This window comes from Calypte anna, chromosome 3, assembly GCF_003957555.1.
Source record: "Calypte anna isolate BGI_N300 chromosome 3, bCalAnn1_v1.p, whole genome shotgun sequence".
NCBI lineage: Eukaryota > Metazoa > Chordata > Aves > Apodiformes > Trochilidae > Calypte > Calypte anna.
Window position 1 is genome coordinate 111,728,861 of NC_044246.1, and position 22,151 is coordinate 111,751,011.

General features: G+C 44.3%; 1 protein-coding gene across 1 annotated transcript in view; it reads right to left on the minus strand.

Moving 5' to 3' along the window:
• Nucleotides 1-22,151, minus strand: part of PKHD1 (PKHD1 ciliary IPT domain containing fibrocystin/polyductin) — a 272,533-nt gene that overhangs the window by 215,833 nt on the left and 34,549 nt on the right. The window contains exons 25-33 of the mRNA XM_030448416.1: nucleotides 21,305-21,427; nucleotides 20,546-20,651; nucleotides 19,240-19,518; nucleotides 15,247-15,377; nucleotides 13,998-14,133; nucleotides 9,949-10,144; nucleotides 8,120-8,187; nucleotides 4,455-6,068; nucleotides 3,978-4,121 (exon numbers count right to left, since the gene is read on the minus strand). Of these exons, the coding sequence (XP_030304276.1) occupies nucleotides 3,978-4,121; nucleotides 4,455-6,068; nucleotides 8,120-8,187; nucleotides 9,949-10,144; nucleotides 13,998-14,133; nucleotides 15,247-15,377; nucleotides 19,240-19,518; nucleotides 20,546-20,651; nucleotides 21,305-21,427 (2,797 nt within the window). The remainder of the gene's footprint in view (nucleotides 1-3,977; nucleotides 4,122-4,454; nucleotides 6,069-8,119; nucleotides 8,188-9,948; nucleotides 10,145-13,997; nucleotides 14,134-15,246; nucleotides 15,378-19,239; nucleotides 19,519-20,545; nucleotides 20,652-21,304; nucleotides 21,428-22,151) is intronic.

The window sequence follows — 22,151 nt, forward strand, 5'->3', positions numbered from 1 at the left end:
TGGCTAAAGCCAGGATCCTGGGATGCTCAGCACAAGGCCTTTGGTTCTGGGTCACTGTCTAATCACAACTGCCAGACATGTGATGAGGCTAAAACCCTACAGGAGTTCCAAGGGCTGCTAGGGATTGATTGAACAACTGCCCAAGGAGTCCCCCGTGCCAAACCACACATCCCCAGGTACCCACCACTCGTAGAATGGGCTGCAGGGCATGACATGTGCTTAGCAAAGGGGGAAAAGGCTTAAAAATTAAGAAATAAAAAGGAATAGGAGAGGAAAAAACAGACCTGTTAAGGTCACCAAGCCCAACCTCTGCCTATGAAGAATTGCTCTTTATGAGACATTCATTTCTCACAGCTGAGTTCCAGAAGTCCCAAGAGGTGGCTTTGCAAGCATCTATTCTAGACCTCACTGTCAGAACATTCCTGCTGTGTAATCAATATGCATTATTTTTCCCTCCTTACTTCTTAATTTCATTTCCAAATTTGAAGGACAGAAAGGACCATTGGGATTCTTTGGTTTGATTTCCCCAATGAACACCAGATGCCCTCAGTTCTACTCCGGCTTCAGTTGCCACCCTCTTCACATCTCCTGCAATTACTTCTACAAATCCCCCCATTACCATGCCAGGAATCCCCCTGTAGCTCAGTTCATCTCCTTGGTACCTGGGCACTGCTGCAACCAAGACTCATTCCTCTCTCTCCTTTTGCCCCATATGAAAAACTCCACACCAAGCCACATCTCTCTTCCTTTCAAACCAGCTTCATTTCATTTCTAGCCTTTAATCTAAATCCTCTCCCTTACATTTTTAGCAATGTAACCTGGCTGACAAAAGGTCCAGGACTCACTAACAAAGATCCCAAGAACTGTAACATCACAGCCTCTAAGCCAAAGCTGCTATTCCAAGCACCAGGCAAATCACACTCAGCTTTTTCCCCTTATGGATTTTCTTATCAGTTCACCTCCTGTTAAAGGTCCCTCCTTTACTCTCACCCCAATGTCAAATATACAACCTCAGGTTCTGACTTATTGCAAAATTTATACATGGTACCTACCTTAATATCACCTGATAGAAATATTCAGCTACTTTCTGACCTGCCCCAAGCTTCCCACCACTCTCCCCATCTTTCACAGGAGCACAATTCAATCCTACAGGCATTAATCATGTGTTCTGCAAATTTAACCCGAGCTGAATAGGATCCACAGCTGTACCTGCAGACATCAACAGCACTGTGACATGAGTGAAATAAAAAAACAAGAGAAGGGGAGAGATCTCAGGATCAAGCCTGTCATCTCTCTCCAAGACTTTTAAAGCCTTGTGGGTTGGTTAAGGGGTTTTTTTGGGTTTGTTTTTTTCTTTGGAGGGAGTGTGGCATTAATTTATTTTTTTTATTATTCTTCCTAAGCTTGAAGGGTGAAACTCAAATTTTAGCTCTGTTCTGAGTTGATTTTTTCTGCAAATTGCTAAAGAAAACAGTTCTCAGGAAAGAGCCCAGGCTTGTGCTCTGGACCAAGCACGCTTCAGTACTTGATCTGCTCAGTTCTTATCAATGATCAAAACAAAACCTTGCTGCAACCCCACTCAACACCCAAGTGGGAAGACCCTGTGGGGCAGGCTTATGGATAGATCCTGCTGAGACTGCCTTAAAAAGCTGCCTGTTAAACGAGAAAGAAATCCCATTTCCTACCTGCCAAGCCTTGCCCTAGGGATTCGGTCACAAGTAAGCCAGAGGGACTGGCTGGGGATTCCCACATGAACATCTCTAATCTTAAGCAAGCCAGACACAACATGACCCAGTGCTGGAACCCTGGGTGGTGAGCTGCCACCTGACATCCCACAGGGCCTGAGGGGAGGCATTTCTGCTTCAGTGCCTTCTGTAACAGAAGAAATGCAGCTTGAACTCTTCACTTCTCATCACCCGGTCCATGAGCAACGCCAGGAAATGTCAGACAAGCATCCAACCTGCCTGCTCCATCCAGCTTTAGCACCCCCAGGGGCACTACAGACCTCTCCTTCCCATCACCTTCACGGCTCATGGTCCTGCATTTCCTCCCCCAAGGTCTCTTTGCCACCTCTCCCCCATGCAGGAGGCTGTGAAGGGAAGGTCTGAGCACTGGATACACAAGTGCCAAATGGCCAAACTTCCCCAGGCAAACAGCAGCACGTAAACCACGAGGTGAGACCAGATTAACTGCACTTAATAAAGCCACTCATGCCCTAAGTGGTGGAGTGCAATCCCAGAAATATCAGGGGGAAGCCAGCTGGAAAGCATCTTGCTCTGCATGCAGTCACCAACTCCACATGTAGATGTGCACAGCCTGAATCTGCCTAAGGGAGTACAAATAGCCTGGCAAATACAGATTTAAGCACCCTGAAAAGGATTTTTTTTTCATGCAAAACCAACATTTTCCTGTAAATACTCTGTTGACAAACACACATTTTTAGAATTCAGCTGGTGAGGTTTGCAAGGCTGCAACACTGCAACATCCACAGCAGGGGAAGAGAGGAGTTCTCTTGGAACTGGCCTCAAAGCAATGCTGTCCCTGTGTCCCTTTGGTCCCTCTGGTTCCTGAGGCAAAGCATCCTTTCATCAGCCAGGAATCAGCATTCCCTTGCTGACATCTAGTGTCAGCAACAAGCATCCTGGTCCTACCTGTAAGATGGTTTTCCCCAGGCTCACTCTGACACTTACTACACTCAGTGAATTTTGAACACAGTTATTAATGTTTTCACAGTTTGGATCAATTTGATTACATTTTATTCTGTTAGTTTTCCTGCAATAACCAAGACTTTCCTGGGTTTCACTCTGATTTTTTTTTTCCAGCACTCCAGCACCATGTCTCTTTTTTTTTTTTTTTTTTTTTTGGAAAAATAATAATAAATAGTTTTGTGAACTGTGCCTGGATCTTATTTAAAACAAAATAAGTTAAGTCTTTATGATCTCTTGGTGTGTCCTTTCGAGCGCTGGTGGTTGGGTTTCAAAGCTCTGTTTACTTTCCCCTCTTACATTTTATTTTGTATTCCTCATGGATCAGGAAAGGAACTATTCAAAATTACAGGAGCACATGTAAAATTTTGGAAAAATGATTTGGATTCCCCTTGTCCCAACCTTTGCACAAAAAAAAATTGGTAAATTTCACATTAGAGTAAGTTTGTCAGGAACTAATCCTGTCAAATTCTGACTATTTGGGAGGACTGGAAATCTACACATCCTGTCAATTTACCCTGATATCCACTCACTCCACCTTTTTTCCAGGTCCACAAAGGATAAGAGGGAGGAAATATGCCTTATCCCAAGAAATGCCCATTTTGAAGAGTTTCCTCCAAAACTGAGGCAGGGTTATTTCTCTCTTTGAGTGAGCTGCAGATCATGGTACAACATTCACTGCTGCTCCCCTCTAGTGGATGCTCTGGTTGTGGGATGCTCACATCTTCCTTTCAAGGCATTCAAATCCTCATCTCCAGCTTCCTAAAGGTGTGAACTGGCCATAGGGCAACATTTTTTTACCCTCCCAGTCATCCACCCCTTTTCTCCCACCATTGAAATGGTTCCACCATGCAGGCAAAACACCAAATGTATAGGGCCAGAAGACAAAAAGCATTTAAGAGACTTCAGTTCACTCAGATGGTCATGATGACCACGAGGGTTCTTGGTGCTCAACCCTACAGGTCTCCTGTCTATTTTATGCGAGACAGGAACTGCTGACATTGTCCACAACTCATACACACCCACAAAGCATGTGTGGCCACCCATGCATGGTGCCACAAAAGCCATAAAAACTCCCCCTGGTAACAGCTGTCCTTGGACTGAGCTCTAAAAAAGAGAAGTTAAGTGCTATGTTGGCCCCTCTCCTTTCTCCAGGAATGCTTCTCTCTCTTCCCATGGTCTGAAATACACTGGGATCTCCCCCTTTTTGGGTCAAGCTAGATTTTTAGAGCATATTTTTAACACAATGCCAAGTTTTGGGTCTTAGCTGACCGTGTAAGCGTGGGGCAAGACACCTCAACTCAGTCATTGTCACGTTGCCCAACAATCCACACTTGGTGCCACAGACTGTGACTGAAGTCTTCCCTGGGGAAAATCCAGTTCCACGTAGGTAAAATGCTCCTCCATTCAAGCCACCTTGGAAAAAGACAGAAAAGGAGATTTAAGGCTGAGTCCAACAGCCAGATGCCAAAAGTATTTTTCAAATTCATAATTTTTGCTTTCATGCCAAAAAAACCCCAATCCCAGTCATAGAATCCCAGACTGGTTTGGACTGGGAGGGACCTTAAAGATCAACCAAGCCATGGATAGAGAAACCTCCTACTAGATCAGGTTGCTCCAAGCCTTCAGCACTTCCAGGGATGAGGCAGCCACAGCTTCTCTGAGCAGCCTGGGCCAGTGTCTCACCAGTCACCACAGTCCCTCCCATTTCACCCTCTGGAGAAGCTCCATCAAGCCTTCCTGACTTACCCCAGTTGTGCTGCACAGCTCTCACTGTCAGCTGAGAGGTGAACATCAGGTTGGAAGAAGCCCAACCCCTGGAGACATCCAAGCCCAGCACATGGTACTGGCCCACAGGCAGCAGAGGAGCTGAGCACTGCAAAGTAGAGTCAGTGATGGTGACCTGACCACAGGGAAAATCACCAATAAATATGTAGATGGTGTCCATCTCTGTGATCTGTGATGCTGTCAGTGTTAAAAGCAGATCAGTAGCAACAAGAGAAAGAAGGGCTGGGGTAAACTCCTTGTGGTAACTTATTCTTCCCAGGTAATAGAAGATGCCATCTACTTTTAGACTCAAAGCCTTAGTCCCATTGCCTGGAGGCACCGTGCACTGGATAGATCCACAGGTGACACTGAGAATGAGACAAGGGTGATAATCAATGAGGACAGAAGTCACTCTCTTTCCTTTCAGTGCTGAGCCTGCTAAGGTGAGTAGGCCACCCCCATTGGTACTGAAGTTCTGGGGGTAAAAGAGGTACACCTGAGGCAGGATGCTGAGAACTCTGGATGTCTTTCTGAAGCAAGCTTGCCCACTTTTCTTGTTGGCCACAGAAATGTTGTGCTGCCCTGGGGCAATGCAGTCTGCCTGGCACTCGATGCTGGTCTCATTCCAAGAAGTTACCATGCAGACATCCTGGTTATTCACATGAACCACGGGACTATCACCTGCCCATGCCAACCTCTGTCCTTTGATCATCAAGGAGGTGAATGTCCCCTTGGTCTCCCAAGTCACCAGATCTACGAGGGGGGTCCACTGCTCATGAAGGTGGAGTGTGCAGTCACCAAGGCAGACACTGCTGATCCCATTGACAGTCACTGTGACATTAAGAGCCCAAGATAGCTCAGCCAACCACTGGTAATGCAAAGGATGGGCTCCTGGAAGGACAATACAAATAACAGCATCCTTAGCAGAGTGCTGGATCTCACAGGAATAATTACTCCCCAGGCTGACCTCTATCAAACTCCTCCTGGATTTTAAAGCAATGCCAGATACAGTGAGTAACATCCCACCACAGATTGATCCTTGTGATGGGAATATGGATGTTATCTGTGGAGTTATGGTAAGGGTCTGCAGTCTTGCTGTCAAACGAGCATATCCAACCTGCCTCTGAAGAACCTGGATGGGAAAAGTCCCAGGCTCTAGACTGTTCAGTGGTAAAGAGCACTGATGAAACACTGCAGACCCGTTGACACGTTGAGCTTCAAGTTCACACTCAGTGTTCCCAAGCTTAGCCACAGATCCAGTGATGTTTATCCCCTGGATGCTCAAGAGCAGGCTGCTATCTGTGATGTCTGTTCCAACAGCAATAACCAGAGGAGTCAAAGCTCGTTGGTATTTAAAGGTGTTGGTCCTTTTTGCAAAGAGGGAATGTTGAAGTGACCCACTGCTAATGAGTACATTCACTCTGACAGAGACATCTTGCAGATCTTCATTAGACCAATTAGCAGCTGGTGGGGTCAGGCACCATATTGTCCCCTCTGCCAAGTGAGTAACCATACAGCTTTGTCTGTTCATTGAAACAGAAACCAGGGCAGCATCTTGGCTGAAGCCCACCCCAGAAATTGTGAGCAGTGTTCCACCTAGGAGTAAAACAAAATAAAGAAGAAGAAGGGCCTTATATGTAGGAAAGGCATTAATGGCTGCTTGAGAACAGTCACAAACATGGTAAAGCTGGGAAGCATGACAGTCTTAGCTAGGCTGAAACCAAGAAGAAATTGGAAGCCAGGGGGGGATTGGGCTCTTTTCCCAGGCAACTCTCAGCAAGACAAGAGGGCACGGTCTCAAGTTGTGCCAGGGGAGGTTTAGGTTGGATATTAGAAAGAATTTCTTTACTGAGAGGGTGATCAGGCACTGGAATGGGCTGCCCAGGGAAGTAGTGGATTCTCCATCCCTGGAGATATTTCAAAAGAGACTGGATGTGGCACTCAGTGCCATGGGCTGGGAACTGCAGCAGTAGTGGCTCAAGGGTTGGACTTGATGATCTCTGAGGTCCCTTCCAACCCAGCCAATTCTATGATTCTATGATTCTATGATGGTCTTTGGTCTAATCCATTGAGTTGACTGTCCCTCTCCAGGTTGACAGGAGCCTTGGGATGCTCTGCTACCACCCTGGCCACTCAAAGAAGGTTTTGATTATCTGGCACCAGTTGGATTCCTGATACTTGGAGCTACAGAACACTGAAAAGCAGAGGTACCTGCACTGCCTCCCAGGGTGCTGGGAAAAAGGGCAGCACTGAAGAAGGAACAGCGTGGATTTTAGGAAGGGATAATCATAGAAATGCAGACCTTTCACCATTCCCAGCCTAATCCTGTGCTTCCAAGCCCAGCTGAAACTTTTAGTTTGCAGCACTGGCACTCCCAGTGCCTTACCTTGCTTCAACCTCTTTATCCATTAAGCCCATGCCCTTCCTTTTCCCATGAGCTGCCTAAAAAATGAAGCTGCTTTGTAATGGGGCTCCTTTTGAGGGAGTACAGATCCTTAATCCAGATGGCCACACAAATGTTAGAGACATCAAAAGACTGGAGATAAGAGGGAGAAAGGGCTGGCAGCAATGAGATTCTAAGGCAGTTTAAGCCATTCATAAAACTACAGCCAAAGAGTTAATCAGCTCGTGTTTGAATTTCAATTTATCCTAAAATGTGAAAAGAAGGGTGCAATATATTACTTTTTTCCTCCACTTTTATTACAGCTCAATCTTCAGAACTGGTAGCCTTTGCTATCCAGGCTCTCATCTTTCAAGGCTTGGGCATTTCACAAACTATTAAACTAATCACGTACCACAAAGCCTCTGAGTTTTTATATCTTTACATGTTTTGTGAGCCTGGGAGAGCAATCTGTGAAGGACCTGGGGTTGCATGACAGGAATTTCTCTCTCTTCTATTAAAGCATTTCTAAGGGCTTATGTAAAAGTCACTATGGGGAATCCATCTCTTCCCCCATCCCCAGCCAAACGACAAAATAAATCAACCACCTCCAATCTGCTTTTTAAGATTTAAAGTAAAACTTTTCTTTTCAATTCACTGATGTTTTTCTCTGAAACACACTTAAATTATTTCCAGTGTTTAAAAGCTTGGAACTGGATTAATAAATATTTCACTTTTGATTAAAATTAACATTGAAAAAGGGTTGGTGGTTTTTTTGGTTGGTTGTTTTTTGGGTTTTTTTTTGTCTTTTCAACTTAACAAAAATTAACATCCCTTTTGGGATCACTTGAAATTATTGTTTGCTTCAAACCACAATTGTACCCTGCTTTCTGCCTAACTTTCACATGGAAAGCCTTGAAAGATGGAGGTGTCATGACTGAAAGAAACAGCACAGATGAGTCAGGTGTGGGTGTGCTTTCTTTTCCCAATGGGAACATGCAAGGATACATGAGCTAACACTTGGGGAAACCAAATTCAAAGCACAGGGGAGCCCTGAGCCAGCCAACTAGATTGAGGGATGCTCATTACAACCCCACATTTCCAGCCTGCTTTTCAGACGATGCCTGCACAATAAAGGGTCTGAGATTTAAAACACCCCCACTTAAACTGATGGGAAATGGGATGCCCTTTCCAGTCCTGCAGGAAAACTCTGCCCTTGATCCCTTTAACCCCTATAAGTGGCTGCAGATGTATCAGTGCTGTTTACCCAGAAAGGAGCCACAACAGGGCTCTATGTTGAGGATCTCTGAGATGTACTGGATTAATGGCTCAACCCTGCAAAACACAAGCAACAGAGAAAGGGATTTGGTTTATGGTTTATTCTTTTTTTTACATTCTTCTCTCCTGCTGCAGTGCTATTCAAACTCCTTCTAGGCTGGAAGGCCAAACACCAGCCTGGCATCTCCCCTTTGTTTAATGACACAGTGAGAACTCTACCCCACACCTTAATTTTTTCCATGTGATTAAAGACATGTCTCTTGTGAGCACTTAAAAAGTGGCAAATTCTGGGCCAAATGAGGTGTAACTGAATTCCCCATCAAAAGAATGAGGAGGGTTTTTTGCCAAATGGATCCCACTGCAGCTATGCCCACAGACAGAATCACAGAACTGTCAGAGTTGGAAAAGACCTCTAAGATCACCACTCTGATCTGTCAACATCCCCTCCTCCAATAAAATATATGTATTAATATCTGTATGACCCACTAGAGCATGCCCTGAAGTGCCTCATCTACAGTTTTTTAATACCTCCAGGGATGAGGACTCCACCACCTCCCTGGGCAGCCCATTCCAATGCCTGACTGCTCTCTCAGTAAAGAAATCCTTCCTCACATCTGGTCTAAACCCCTCCTGGTGCAACTTCAGGCCATTTCCTCTGGTCCTGTCATTGTTCACTTGAGAGAAGAGCTCAGCACCCACCTCCCTACAACCTCTTTTCAGGGAGCTGTAGAGAGTAACAAGGTCTCCTCTCAGCATCCTCTGAGACATCCCAACTGCTTCCCCTCCTTGCATCCTCCCACCAGACAGCAGAGGTGACTACACGAAAAGAAAACCCAAACCAAACCTCCAGAAGCCCATGGAGATCCCCACAGATGTAGCTCTGCTTCTCTCCCACCTACCTCTATTTTTCCTTCTTTTCACCCTCCTCTCAGAAAAACCCCCTGCCCTAAAAAGATATATTTGAGAAGTAGATCTTATCCAGCCCACCAGAGATCAGAGTTTCCTCCTGAGATAACCCAGCTCCCTCCACTCTGTCCCTGGAGACAAAGTGATGGAGCTGCTAACAAGCATCAGATGGGATGAACCCCTCCATGTCATCCCACCCACATCAGCCTTTCACTTTCTGAGCTTCATTAAAGTACCACAAGGTAGCTTAGGGTGTTAAAATCAGCTTCCTTCTCCCCAGCATCACTGGATCAGGATCATTCCTAGCACAGTGAGTGGCTCAGGAGCAAAACTGCACTGCCTGTGAATGTTTTGTTGCATTCTCACTTTCAGGTCAGTTTTCCCCTATGTTTTAATTCATTTATGCTACAGTTTTTTAGGCATGAACTTGAAGTGTCACCTTAAAAGATAGAAACAGCATCATTTGAAAATTCTCCAAACAAAGCAATTTTTTTTTGCATTTTTTTTTTACTTTTCAAACTAGCTTTTGTTTTTCTCATGAAAAGTGTTTCTCTTCTTCTCCTGTTTTCCTACAGCAGGATTTATCTGCATTTGACCTGAATCTGAATACCTTTGATTGCCTGAATATGCATTTTTCATCAAATCCACTGTTTTTTCCTAAAAATATTTCTCTCCTGCCTCCTACTGATCCAAGGGGAGTGAATTGACTGGCATTAACAGTTTGCTGACTTAGGTTCCACAGATCAATAAATGCCTTGATAATTATTCATAATTTTACACCACACTGCAGATTTCCCCATCAAGTACAGAATTTATGAAAACTCACACTTTCGTTTTCAGATTAACCCTAAAATACAAAGCAAGATGGAGAATGGAATTCATATCCTCAGGAAAGTTCCTGCATTCACACACCTCCTTGAAGTGACAGCAATGCCATTGATGGTGACAGAAACATTGTACCATCCTGCAGCCAAGGCTGGAAGGGTCACATTAACACCAGAGTTGGTCTGTGCTTGGATCTGTGCCCATGAGTCCCCAATTTGGACCTTGATGTCTGATCCTTGGTAGCTGGCAAACTGGGATATCCCAATCCAAAGCTCCTGACCACCTGCAGAGAGGAGAATGGATGAAAAAATATGAGTTTCTGGCAAGAATTATTTTAGTAGATGTAACCATTGCACAAGGAAGAGCAAGGAAGTCCCATCATGCCAGAACAGTTCCAGTCATGCCCATCAGCTCAGCACAAAAGAAATGAAGACCACAGTGGTTCCCTACTCTACTCAAGTTCTTGGCCTCCCTGCAACATCCATCAGGTTTATTTTAGGAGATTAGCATTGTGAACTTGGCTATCAGAGAAAAGGTTGGGTTGGAAGGGACCATAAAGATCACCTGGTTTCAACTCCCTACCATGGGCAGGCACAATTCCCACCAGTCCAGGTTGCTCCAAGTCCCATCCAACCTGGCCTCCCAACACTTCCAGGGAGGGGGTAGTCACACCTTTGGCCAACCTGGGCCAGGGTCTCACCACCCCCACCGTAAAGAAGTTCATGTCCACTCTCCCAGTTTTTAAACCATTCCATCTCATCCAGTCATTCGCTGTCCTCAAAAGTCCCTCCCCATGGGACTTGGAGACAAGGGACTTGGGGACTACTTCCTGTAGCCCCTAAGGGCTGGAAGGTGCTCTGAGGTCTCCCTTGAGCTTTTTCTTCTGAAAAGAAGAAACTTGAGGCTGAACAACTCTCAGTCTGCCTCCATAGCAGAGCTCCATCCCTCTGGTCATCTTCATGGTTCTCTTCTGAATCATCCCTCCAACAACTTCATGTCCTTCTTGTGTTCAGGACTACAGAACTGGACAATATGACCATCTAGAGCCACTCTCAGTCTTCTGGTACAGAAGCCTCCCATAACTAAATGATCTCCCTGAAATCAGATGCCTATATAGGATCCAAAGCACCCTATTTTCAGGAAACATAGCTCTGTCTCCCATTCAGGCCCTGCTGAGAACCAAACGATGTTGAGATGACAGAGGATGATTTTCTTCATTTGTGCACACTCTAGTAATAGAAAAGGATAAGGAAAGTGGAGGATAGAATTCCATTAAGTTTTCATAAGAATTTCATAAATTCCTCCTAAAATAGCTTTTAAAAGCAGAGTGGCATGATTCAGTCCAAATAAAGGTATTTTCATGGAGATAGTTATATCTGTAGCCAATGAAAAGAGCCTTTATAGCACCATTCTTTTCATTAAGGACATCCTAAGGAGTTGTGGTGGATCCCACCAAGGAACAGAGTATTCCTCTTCCCTGACTCTGCACAACACCCAAACAAAAAGCAGAGATTTGTTTAGACCTTTTTCCTAAGCTCATCAAGCAAAATTGCTACAATCTCTTTGCCATCCCCTTGAGTTGGTGTCGTGGACCAGGCAGCCCCTCAGTCCCCTGCCCCATTTTGGCATGGAAAGGAGGAAACCCACCTAAAACCTTGTGGGTCAAGATAAGGGCTAGGAGGGTTCCACTCACCAGTTATGGTCATGGGCAAAACAGACTCAACTTGGGGAAAAAAATCATTTTAAGTTCTCATTAATCAAATCAGAACAGGGCAAAGAGGAAACACAAACCAGAACTTCAATACTTTTTCCCCATTCCTCCTTTCTTCCTGGGAACAAATCACTTTGTTCTTGGGATCTCCATCTACTCCCCCCAGCAGCAAAGGGGAACAGGCAGTGGGGTTTACAACCCCGACCTCACGGGTTGTTTTCTGCCTCTCCTTCCTCCTCAGGGAGAAAGATTTCTCTGCCCACTCTGCCCCTACCCCACCATGGAGCCCTTCCCGTGGGAAAAAGTCCTTCAGGAACCCCCCCAAGGTGAGGCACAGCTCCTCAGGAGCAAACTGCCCACAGGGACACGGACTGCTTCGGGGACAGTCCCCTCCATGGCTGCAGGGACACAGCATCTGCTCCATCATCCTCACCAGGCTGCAGGGACACAACATCTCTGTGATCCTCACCAGGCTCCAGGTCCAAGCATCTGCTCCATGAACCTCACCAGGCTCCAGGTCCACAGCATCTCTGTGATCCTCACTAGGATGCAGGTCCACAGCTACTCCAGCTGTGCTCCTCCAGGGGTTGCAGGGACAGCTGCCATCTCACCATGGGATGTAGAGAAAACTCTGTTCAGGCATCTTCTCCCTCTCCTCCCACACTGACCTTGGTCTCTCTGCTCCAGTATTGCTCTCCTCTGGTGTTGTTCTTTCTTCTGGTGTTCTCTCTCTCCACTGTTTCTTTCTCTCTTCTCCTCCCCTTCTCCTTTTCACCAGGTGTTTCCCCTTCTTCAACATGTTAATGTTCAGAGGAGCACATCCATTGTTCACTGATGGCCTGAGGTGAGGATGGACATATTGGAGCCAGGAGAGCTATTCAGAAGGTACTTGTAGAAGCCTCCCCTGGGGGCTCTTTCACTGCCATCAGAAACAGCACTGAACATCTGGCCAGCCCAAAATGTTTCTCTTGTCAAGAGAATTGCTCCAGAACATCTGATGAAGATCCTGTCCCAGAGCAGCTTTGTTTTTGCCCATTCCTCTTCTTCACTGAACACCTGGCACTATTATCCCAGACACGTAGGGAAACAGGCAGACATGGAATCACAGAATAACTTGGGTGGGAAGAGATCTAAAAGATCATCCAGCTCCAGCCCCCCCTGCCATGTGTAGGGATATCACCACCTCCTTTACTCTCTCCTTTGGCCTTAATCAAAATTAACCTTTCTAGGTTGATGAATAGATCATCAGCTCTATTCTAGAGATTCAGATCTGAGTAGGAATTTTGGCTCCCAAGAAGAGACCAGGCTCACCTGGTTTTAGCATCACTTCTGCAGCAGGCATGGTCACCATTACCACCCATCTCTGCAGCCCCAGCTTGGGAGATGTCTCTGCCTTCCATGAAGCAGGAGAGCCTGAATAAAGTTCCCCTCACCTACCAACTTCTCTAAGCAGATTTTGCAGTAAGAACTACATGAAACCACTTTCAATTCTACCTGAGTGAAGAGACCAAGTTTGAAAGCCTGAGAAGTTGAATATATTAATAGTGTGAACTCACTGGACTCTTGGTCAACAGTCAGCTTAATCCTAGATGCCTGGGAGGCATTGGTGTAATGTATTTATTCTTTTTATTATATAGGAGGAAAATTATATTAAAAATGAAGTTGTGGAGGTTCAGAATAGGAGGCTGGACTTGGCCACACAATCATTCACAAGACACTATGAAATTAAGGAATTATTTGCACCTGGGCTGCCTGGAGCTAGAGAAATCTCCCTTTGGTGCTATGGGATCTGAATAATGTTCAGAAGATCAAGGATGGTTTTTGCATTCTGGAGTAATAGAAAAAAGGCAAGGGCATTTGGGGAAGGGAATAGAAATGTTGGATATGCAGCAAGGAATGCATTTCACCACTTGCAGCCACCTAAATCCTTGGATCCCCAGTAAATCCAGCCAGATTTCTGAGCTGGGAGGAGCTTTATTAAGGTGTGCCCTGGAGAGGATGCAAAAAGAAAGGGGGGGAACAATCAGACTATGGAATCCTTGAAGAAATGGGATATTAGAAATCTGTTGTCTGGTTGCCCCACAGAAATGGAGTAAAACTCTTATCATGGCTGAACCTGTTACCAGGAATGAATGGATGCAATAATGTCAGAGCAGAGTTAGAGAAATGTGACACAAAAAGAGCACTGTACCACACCTGACATCCTGTGGACATCATCCATACTGGCCTAGCACAAGCAACACATTATCCCACGTATGCTAGAGCAAAACCACCAGGATTAGCAGGAAGCATGAGGAATACAAGTTCAAAGGAAACAAAAATATAAAAAAATAAAAAATCTTTGGATCATCAGTCTCCAGAGACCTAAATTTCCACTGTGCAATGACAACACTTGTCCAGACAATGCCAAATACACATCTTTCACCTGCTATGCCACTTCTGTTTCTGCTCAGTGACACTACAGAAGGGTTCAAGGAAGGATCATAGTGGAACAGGTTGGTTACTGTTGTTGACAGGTATCCAGAAATCAGTGTCACATGGACAGCAGCATCTTCTGCCCCCTAGAAAAAGCAACAAAGAAAATGTCAGCTATAGGAATGCACCAATAAAAAAAATATTATTCTTTATATCACTGTATAATTACTAAATCAGGAACATGGCACCTGGAGTATTGTGTCCAGTTCTGGGCCCCTCAGTTCAAGAAGGACAGGGAAGTGCTTGAAAGAGTCCAGCGCAGAGCTACTAAGATGATTAAGGGAGTGGAACATCTCCCTTATGAGGAAAGGCTGAGGAAGCTGGGTCTCTTTAGTTTGGAGAAAAGGAGACTGAGGGGTGACCTCATCAATGTTTTCAAATATGTAAGGGGTGAGTGTCAAGGAGATGGAGTTAGGCTCTTCTCAGTGGTGACCAGTGATAGGACAAGGGGTAATGGGTGTAAATTGGAGCATAGGAGGTTCAAGTTGAATATTTGGAAAAATTTTTTTCCTGTAAGGGTGACAGAGCCCTGGAACAGGCTGCCCAGGGGGGTCGTGGAGTCTCCTTCACTGGAGACATTCAAAACCCGCCTGGACACGTTCCTATGCGAGGTACTCTAGGTGGCCCTGCTCTGGCAGGGGGGGTTGGACTAGATGATCTTTCGAGGTCCCTTCCAACCCCAAGGATTCTATGATTCTATGATTGTATCTGTATATACAGCAGACTCTACTTTAACCTGCACAGTTAGGTTAACTTTAAAAGGACATCCTTGGAGAGCAGAAACCTTCAAATGACCCCAGACTATGCAGATTTTCATTTGCTATATTCACACTAGGAAATTAAACCATGGTAAATCATAGTCACAGTTATCCCTACATTGAAACTGTTAGCATCATCTTGGGTACAACTTAAAGTGTTGAGAGGAAGTTATGGTGGAGTTCAAAGCCCCAGTTTTATTCATGTGAGACTTAGCAAATCACATTGTAAGCTAGATCATTTTTTTTTCTGTTCACTGGTTTTCATAAATCACCTATCATTAATTAAGCTGGTCTGAACTGTAGGTGGAGTCCCTGGTAAGTTGTCCCATAAGCAAAACTTAGGTTACTGTTTGCTCTTCCCCTTGTGTTTTCCCAGGCCAGAAAAACAGAAAAAGCTGTAAGCTACTGACTGTTCCCCCCCCAAAAAATGTGATTTTTTACCTGAGGAGGTACTTTACATTCAATTCTTGTTGAATTTCTGTTATCCTCCAAAACTGGGCAAGGCTGAGATCCAAACAGCACCAGGTTTACCCCTTCCAGATTGGTCCCCCTGAGAGCAACGTTCAGTCCTCCTACAAAAGCCAATTCTTCCATTACATTCAAGATGTATTATGATTATGTTTTTAATTCAAAGGCAGTATTTTCTCTCAGCTGATCTGATGATGATTTGCTTCCACCTTTCTGTTCCTGCCTTCCTCTCTTTCACCAGAGATTCTTCTAGCCTATTGTTTGAGTGCTGGTATATGATACAGGATTTGTTCTTGTTGGGTTTTGTTTTTTTCTTTAATGACTTCTTACTTATTTAAGCCAGCCAAGTCTGCAATATCACCTTTACAAAGAAACCCAGCCCAAGGATGAAGCAAGAAAGGAAGGAAGAAGCACTAAGAATGGAAAATGAGCTTAACACAGCAGGTGCTTTCGAAGTTCAAATGGCTGCCAAGAACCCCACTGTCAAAAATAAAAAAAAAAAAGCTTGTAGCAGGAAACTTAGGTTAGAGAGGGGACTTAGCAGGGCTTGGGATTTAGCAGATTTAGGAGAAAAGTCATGGAGGTTGTGAGAAGCACTGAGCATCCTCATCTTTGTTTTGTGGCAGCCAGAGCTGAGCCTCCTCAGTCAGATGCAGGATTACACCCATCACAGATCAGACTTGGCCCTGATCTTTCTGCAGCACCCAATTCCAGTGGCAATAGTTGAGTTTTAGTTGAATAGTTGAGTTTGAGTTGATTAGTTTTTTTCCCTAGTGCTTAAAAGATACCAGTGCAATCCAGAGAGAAACAGGAAAAAAAGAAACAACCAGGAGTGAAGGCTAATAACAGTTCAAACATGAATTTACTTTCTTTTTCTAATGTAGTTCAGAGATAAATGTAAAAAAAAAAAAAAAAAAAAAGAAATTAAATGTTTTGCTTGACATTTTTTTAGAGCTATTTGCTCTAAATGTTTAGAGCTTTTTTTTTTAGAGCTATTTGCTCTGATTATCAGTGCTGTAGAGGTTCAGTGGCTAAACACACAAAACACTCAGACAGCAACATTACAGCACAGTTTCTGGGTGTATTTCTGTGTGGCTGTATCCCAAACCAGCTGAGCTTTTATGATGCTTTTCATGTGTGATGTAAGTAAACTTCTATGATAAAGTTGTTACATGTTGATGGCAGAGTCCCTTGTTCTCAAAGCACGGTTTTCTGCTAATTCTTTAAAGCAACAGAGAAGTTTAGAAGTTTAATCCTCTAGATTTTGTCTGGCTGTCAGCAAAACCAGGCATACAGCAATAAAGTATGTTAATAGCAAGCTCTTTCCAGCTGCTGGAGCTTTGTAGTGTCTTTAGAAAGCCATCCCACACTCAGAGTTAGGTCACTGGGAGCTCCCAGTACGGCACCACTGGGACCAGTGATACTTTGACAAGAGGGACCCAATAAACCAGCAAAGAACAGGATGCTTTCTGGCTTCCTATCCTTTAACATTAAGTTTGCAGAGCACAAAAGCAGTAAGAACAGAAGACTTAACATGAGCCAGCAGTGTGCCCAGGTGGCCAAGAAGGCCAATGGCATCCTGGGCTGTGTCAGGAACAGCGTGGCCAGCAGGTCCAGGGAAGGGATTCTGCCCCTGTGCTCAGCCCTGGGGAGGCCACAGCTTGAGTTCTGTGTCCAGTTCTGGGCCCCTCAGCTCAGGAAGGAGATTGAGGTGCTGGAGCAGGTCCAGAGAAGAGCAAGGAGGCTGTGAAGGGATCCAGCAGAATTGCTGTGAGGAAGGGCTGAGGGAGCTGGGGGTGTTGAGGCTGGAGAAGAGGAGGCTCAGGGGAGACCTCATCACTCTCTACAACTCCCTGAAAGGAGGTTGGAGCCAGGGGGGGGTTGGGCTCTTTTCCCAGGCAACTCTCAGCAAGACAAGAGGGCAGGGTCTCAAGTTGTGCCAGGGGAGGTTTAGGTTGGAGATGAGGAAGAATTTCTTTCCGGAGAGGGTGATCAGGCATTGGAATGGGCTGCCCAGGGAAGTAGTGGATTCTCCGTGTCTGGAGATATTTCAAAAGAGCCTGGATGTGGCACTCAGTGCCATGGGCTGGGAACTACAGCAGTAGTGAATCAAGGGTTGGACTTGATGGTCTCTGAGGTCCCTTCCAACCCAGCTGATTCTATGATTCTATGAAGCCACTTGTCTCATGTGATGGTTGTCAGATGAGGAGCCTCAGATTTAGAGTACAAAATTCCATGTGTAAAGTTTTGATATCTGCACTTCTATCCATATGCAATGAAATAGTGCATATGTGCCCTTCCCACCAAGATTGATGAGAGGTATTTTAAATGGAAGAAATTAAAAACACAGATGGAAGCTGTAATTCTTTCCAATTATAAATGTTCGAGGCATATGTAATGTCAGATGACATTATACTTGCTTTCTTTTTAATGAATGACAGATCACTGTAATTGGGAGAACTGGATTGTCAGCAAAGGAAATGAGAAGCAAGGCCCAAGCACTAAAACTTGCCATTGCTGGCTTTTTTAATTTTAGTTTTAGTGGGTTTTTTTTTTTACTGAATTAAAGCAGTGACTTGGAACTTTGAGCTATAGTGACCCTTCCACTGGAGGAATAATAATATTAAAATAAAATAAAATAATAAAATGAAATAAAATAATAAAATAAAAATAAAATAAAAAATAAAATAAAAATAAGAAATAAAATAAAATAAAAAATAAGATAAAAATTAAAAATAAAATAAAGATAAAAAATAAAATAAAATATAAAATAAAATATAAAATAAAATTAAAATTAAAATTAAATAAAATGAAATAAAATATAAAATAAAATAAAAATTAAAATAAAATAAAATAAAATAAAATAAAATTTAAAAGTTGGGGGGAAGAAAAGGCTTAGAAAAATCTTTCTCCTGCTCTCAGGGAAGTTTTTTGCCATGAACTCAAAGCACCTCAATTCTAGTTTTCCAGACAAAAGCTGGGTGGCTTTTACTGTCAGAGGTGTTATGGGTCCTGTGGTTTCTGGGTGTATTCCTAGAATGCACTTGAAAACAAGTGATGTGCTCAGACCATTGGTCCTTAACTGCACAACTCAGATGTCTCAGGAGTGTTCTCCACATTTCTGATTGGGTTGGGAAGACTCTTCCTTCTCCAAAAAAAGGAAGGGAGGCTTTTTACAGCCGTTGGTTTGGCTCAGCTGAAGCTGGATAAACCCCTTGGTGGAAATTCTAGGTGAAGTTCTCTCATCTGTGTTACATACAGGGCAGATAAGAGTCATAATGGTGCTTCGGTCCCAGAGTCCTGTGAAAAATATTCCAAGTTCTTGTCTCCAGGGATGGAATGTATCACCCTTTATTTCATTTTCCTCCAAGGGAAGGACAGGTAAAGGAAATGGAAGGAGTTTCTGTTTAGTTTGAGCTTCTCTAGGTTTCTCAGCTTTTAATTTAAACACAAATAAGATTTCTATTTCATCACTCGGAACAGGAACTCATATCATAGAATCATAGAATTGGCTGGGTTGGAAGGGACCTCAGAGATCATTGAGTCCAACCCTTGAACCATTGTTGCAGTTGCTAGACCATGGCACTGAGTGGGAAGAACCATGGGACTGGGAAGAACCAAAGTTTAGCAGCTTCACAGCTAAGTCAGATTAATTCAAATTCTCCAAAGCCATGTGTCAAACAGATACAGGAAGGTGACCCATGAGATCCTAATGGCCTTCTGGGGCCATACCTTTCAAACAAAAGTAGTCAGAAAACTGATTGCCTCCACAAAGAACCAAGTCAAGTCTGTTGTTTTAAGAAACTTGACCTGTACTTTGGGGTATGCACCTGTCCAGACATATTATTTAATTTTTTTTGTCAGATCTTGGTAGTCAAAGTACAGAAGAACTGAAATACACCATAAAAACCATGAAGTAGAAAGCAGACATCCCATTAAAAAAAACCCTCTAGCACTGAGACCTACCAAATTCTGAAGCTGTAGGAGGTTTGATAGCTACCAGCTTTGGCTCAACCCTTAGGGAGATGCCTTCTCCTGTGCTGGCATTGAGTGCGAAGCCATAAGGTCTCACCAGCAGTGTCACCGGGTGGATCCCAGCTGGCAGCCTCTCCACCTGGCACACCACTTCTGTCCCAGTCACTGCCATGATGTGGCAGGTTGTGTTGTCCACCTCGACCTGCAGGGCTGGTTTCTCCTCAGTGAAGCCAAATCCCCTGATAACTACAGTGGCCTGGGGCCCATCATCTGAAAGAACAGAATCAACAAGTTGACTCAGGAATTTAGGTGCAGTAATGCTCAGGATTTCTTTTCAAGCTACACCTACTACATGGTTTTTTGCCACCTTCACTAGAACATCTTAAAAAGTACAACATTGATGATATCCCATTTTCCCCCATAAGGTATATTCTTTCCTGGCCCTGTCCAACTATTATTTCACAGAATGTCAGAGTTTGGAAGGGACCTCAAGAGCTCATCCAGTCCAACCCCTCTGCTGGAGCAGGATCCCCCAGGGCAGGTCACACAGAACACATCCAGGGGGAATTTTGAATGTCTCCAGAGAAGGAGACTTCACAACCTCCCTGGGCAGCCTGGGCCAGGGTTCCCTCACCCTCACAGTGAAAAAGCTTTTCCTTAAGTTTACTCAAAGCCTGCTGTGTTCCAACTTTCATCCGGTGCCCCTTTTCCTATCCTTGGACATCACAGAGAAGATCCTGGCTCCATCCTCCTGACACTCACCTTTAAATATTCATGAGCTCACCTCTCATTCTCCTCTTCTCCTCCAAGCTGCAGACCCCAGCTCCCTCAGCCTTTCCTCATCAGTTCCACTCCTTTGATCATCTTTGAGCCTCTGCACTGAGCTCTCTCAAGCAGTTTCTTGTCTGGAACTGAGAAGCCCAAACCTGGACACAATATTCCAGATACAGCCTCACCAGGGCAGAGCAGAGGAGGAGAACCCTCTTGACCTATTATTTTCATAAGTTTTTACTAAAAATAACTTAAACCAAGTGCCATCTTCTGCTTTAAATACCAGGCTTGTCGCTGCTTATCTCTCCTTTATGCCTCTGCCATGTTCTTGCTGATGTAAACATGTGCCTGTGCTGTGCACTTTCAGGCTGTAGCTCATCAGAAGTATCCGACTAAAAAGCATAGTTTCCATAAACTCAGAGATTTCCAAAAGAATACACATGCACACAAGATCATCAGCAGCTTGCAGACCTTTTTTCACTGTATAGCATTTTTGCAATTTTCTTCAGACACAGAACCCCCTTACCTGATGCATACTCCACATCACTGACCAAGGGTGTCAATTCCTGGCTGAACTGGAAAGAGCATGACCCTGAACAGTTTGCCAGGATATCATTCACCATCACCACCACCTGGAGAGAGAGAAGTTTACCTTAAAGTGGGGAAGGGAACAGAGATGGTTTTGAGATCCACATCTACCTGGTAAACCTGCAGAGTCTGATGCCAGGGATGGGGCAGCCACAGCTTCTCTTGGCAACCTGGGCCAGTGACTTTCCACCCTCATTGCAAAGAATTTCTTCCTCATATCTCATTCATATCTCACTTCTTTCAGCTTTAAACCATCCCTCCTCATCCCATCCCATCCCTCCAGGCCCTTGCCAAAAGTCCCTCCCCAGCTTTCCTAGAGCCCCTTCAGGCACTGGAAGGTGCTCCAAGGTCTCCCTGGAACTTTCTCTTCTCCAGGCTGAACAACCCCAACTTTCTCAGACATGCTCCATCCCTCTGATCATCTCCATGGCCCTTCTCTGGACTCACTCAAACAGCTCCATGTCACCATTTGGTTGAATGGTCACCTCTGATGATCATTCTCCCCACCTGCGATAGCCCTTGGAGGAAAATCCTGCTGCACAAACCACTTGGAAGAAACCGACTGATTTATGGCAAAGCCAAGAACAGTAGATTTCTGAAAGGATTTAGAGGCAGAAAGTACCTGAATACCTCTGACAGTCCTGGATCTACAAGCCCCATGTGAATCAGCAGGAAGCATTATTCCAGCACTTCTCACCTGTGTTTTGTTATTGGAGGTAGCAAGCATGTCTCCAAATATTGGCCCAATAAACACCCCCCCATCATAAACCACACGACTAGAAACAGTTGGCTTCAGACCAGTGAGGTTTTCAGCAGAGACCTAAGGGGAAAAAATAAAATTTAAATTCCATCCTCATCTGGCAGGCAAGAAAACAAACGAGGCAAAGAGATTCAGAAGTCAGGTATCACTTGGAATTTTGCATGGAAAGAGCTTTGAACATCTTCCCTTTAAATCTGAAAATGCATGTCAAGTTTTTTCACCATCCAAGCCAATGTTTTGAACACCAGAATTCATTGCTTTGTTGAAGACAATTTTACATTTTTGGAAGGTGGATAAACAAAGAAATAATATTTCTTTGTGGGGAAGGAAGCCTCTCAGTCTGAGTCCTTATTCAAAAGAGACTTTTCTACTAAAAGTAAAACTTTGTGATAAATCTTGGGATGGGAGAGTGTGAACTGAACCTTCACCTGAGACCTATGGGAACCTTCTTTGAACCCAATACAGAATAGTCTGCAAGAAAAAACGTTTTTGTCCCAAGAATGATGCCACAAATCTGTAATGAGCTTCAGTTACTCTACTGGAATGTAAATGCAATTATAATAGCTTTCACTTGGGTATAGCATTCCTTTTATTCTGCAAAACTGCAATGAAGTGCAGAAATCACATTCCAGCCTCCTCGTTTTGAAGCACAGACTGAAGATGCAATTTCTCCTCCTGTAACAGCAATTGCTTTTTTTAATCATCTAATCTGGAATCTGCTTGAGCTGCTATTCCTAGCAGGAAACCACTTAGCTTAAATCCCACTGGTGTCTGCATGAAAACA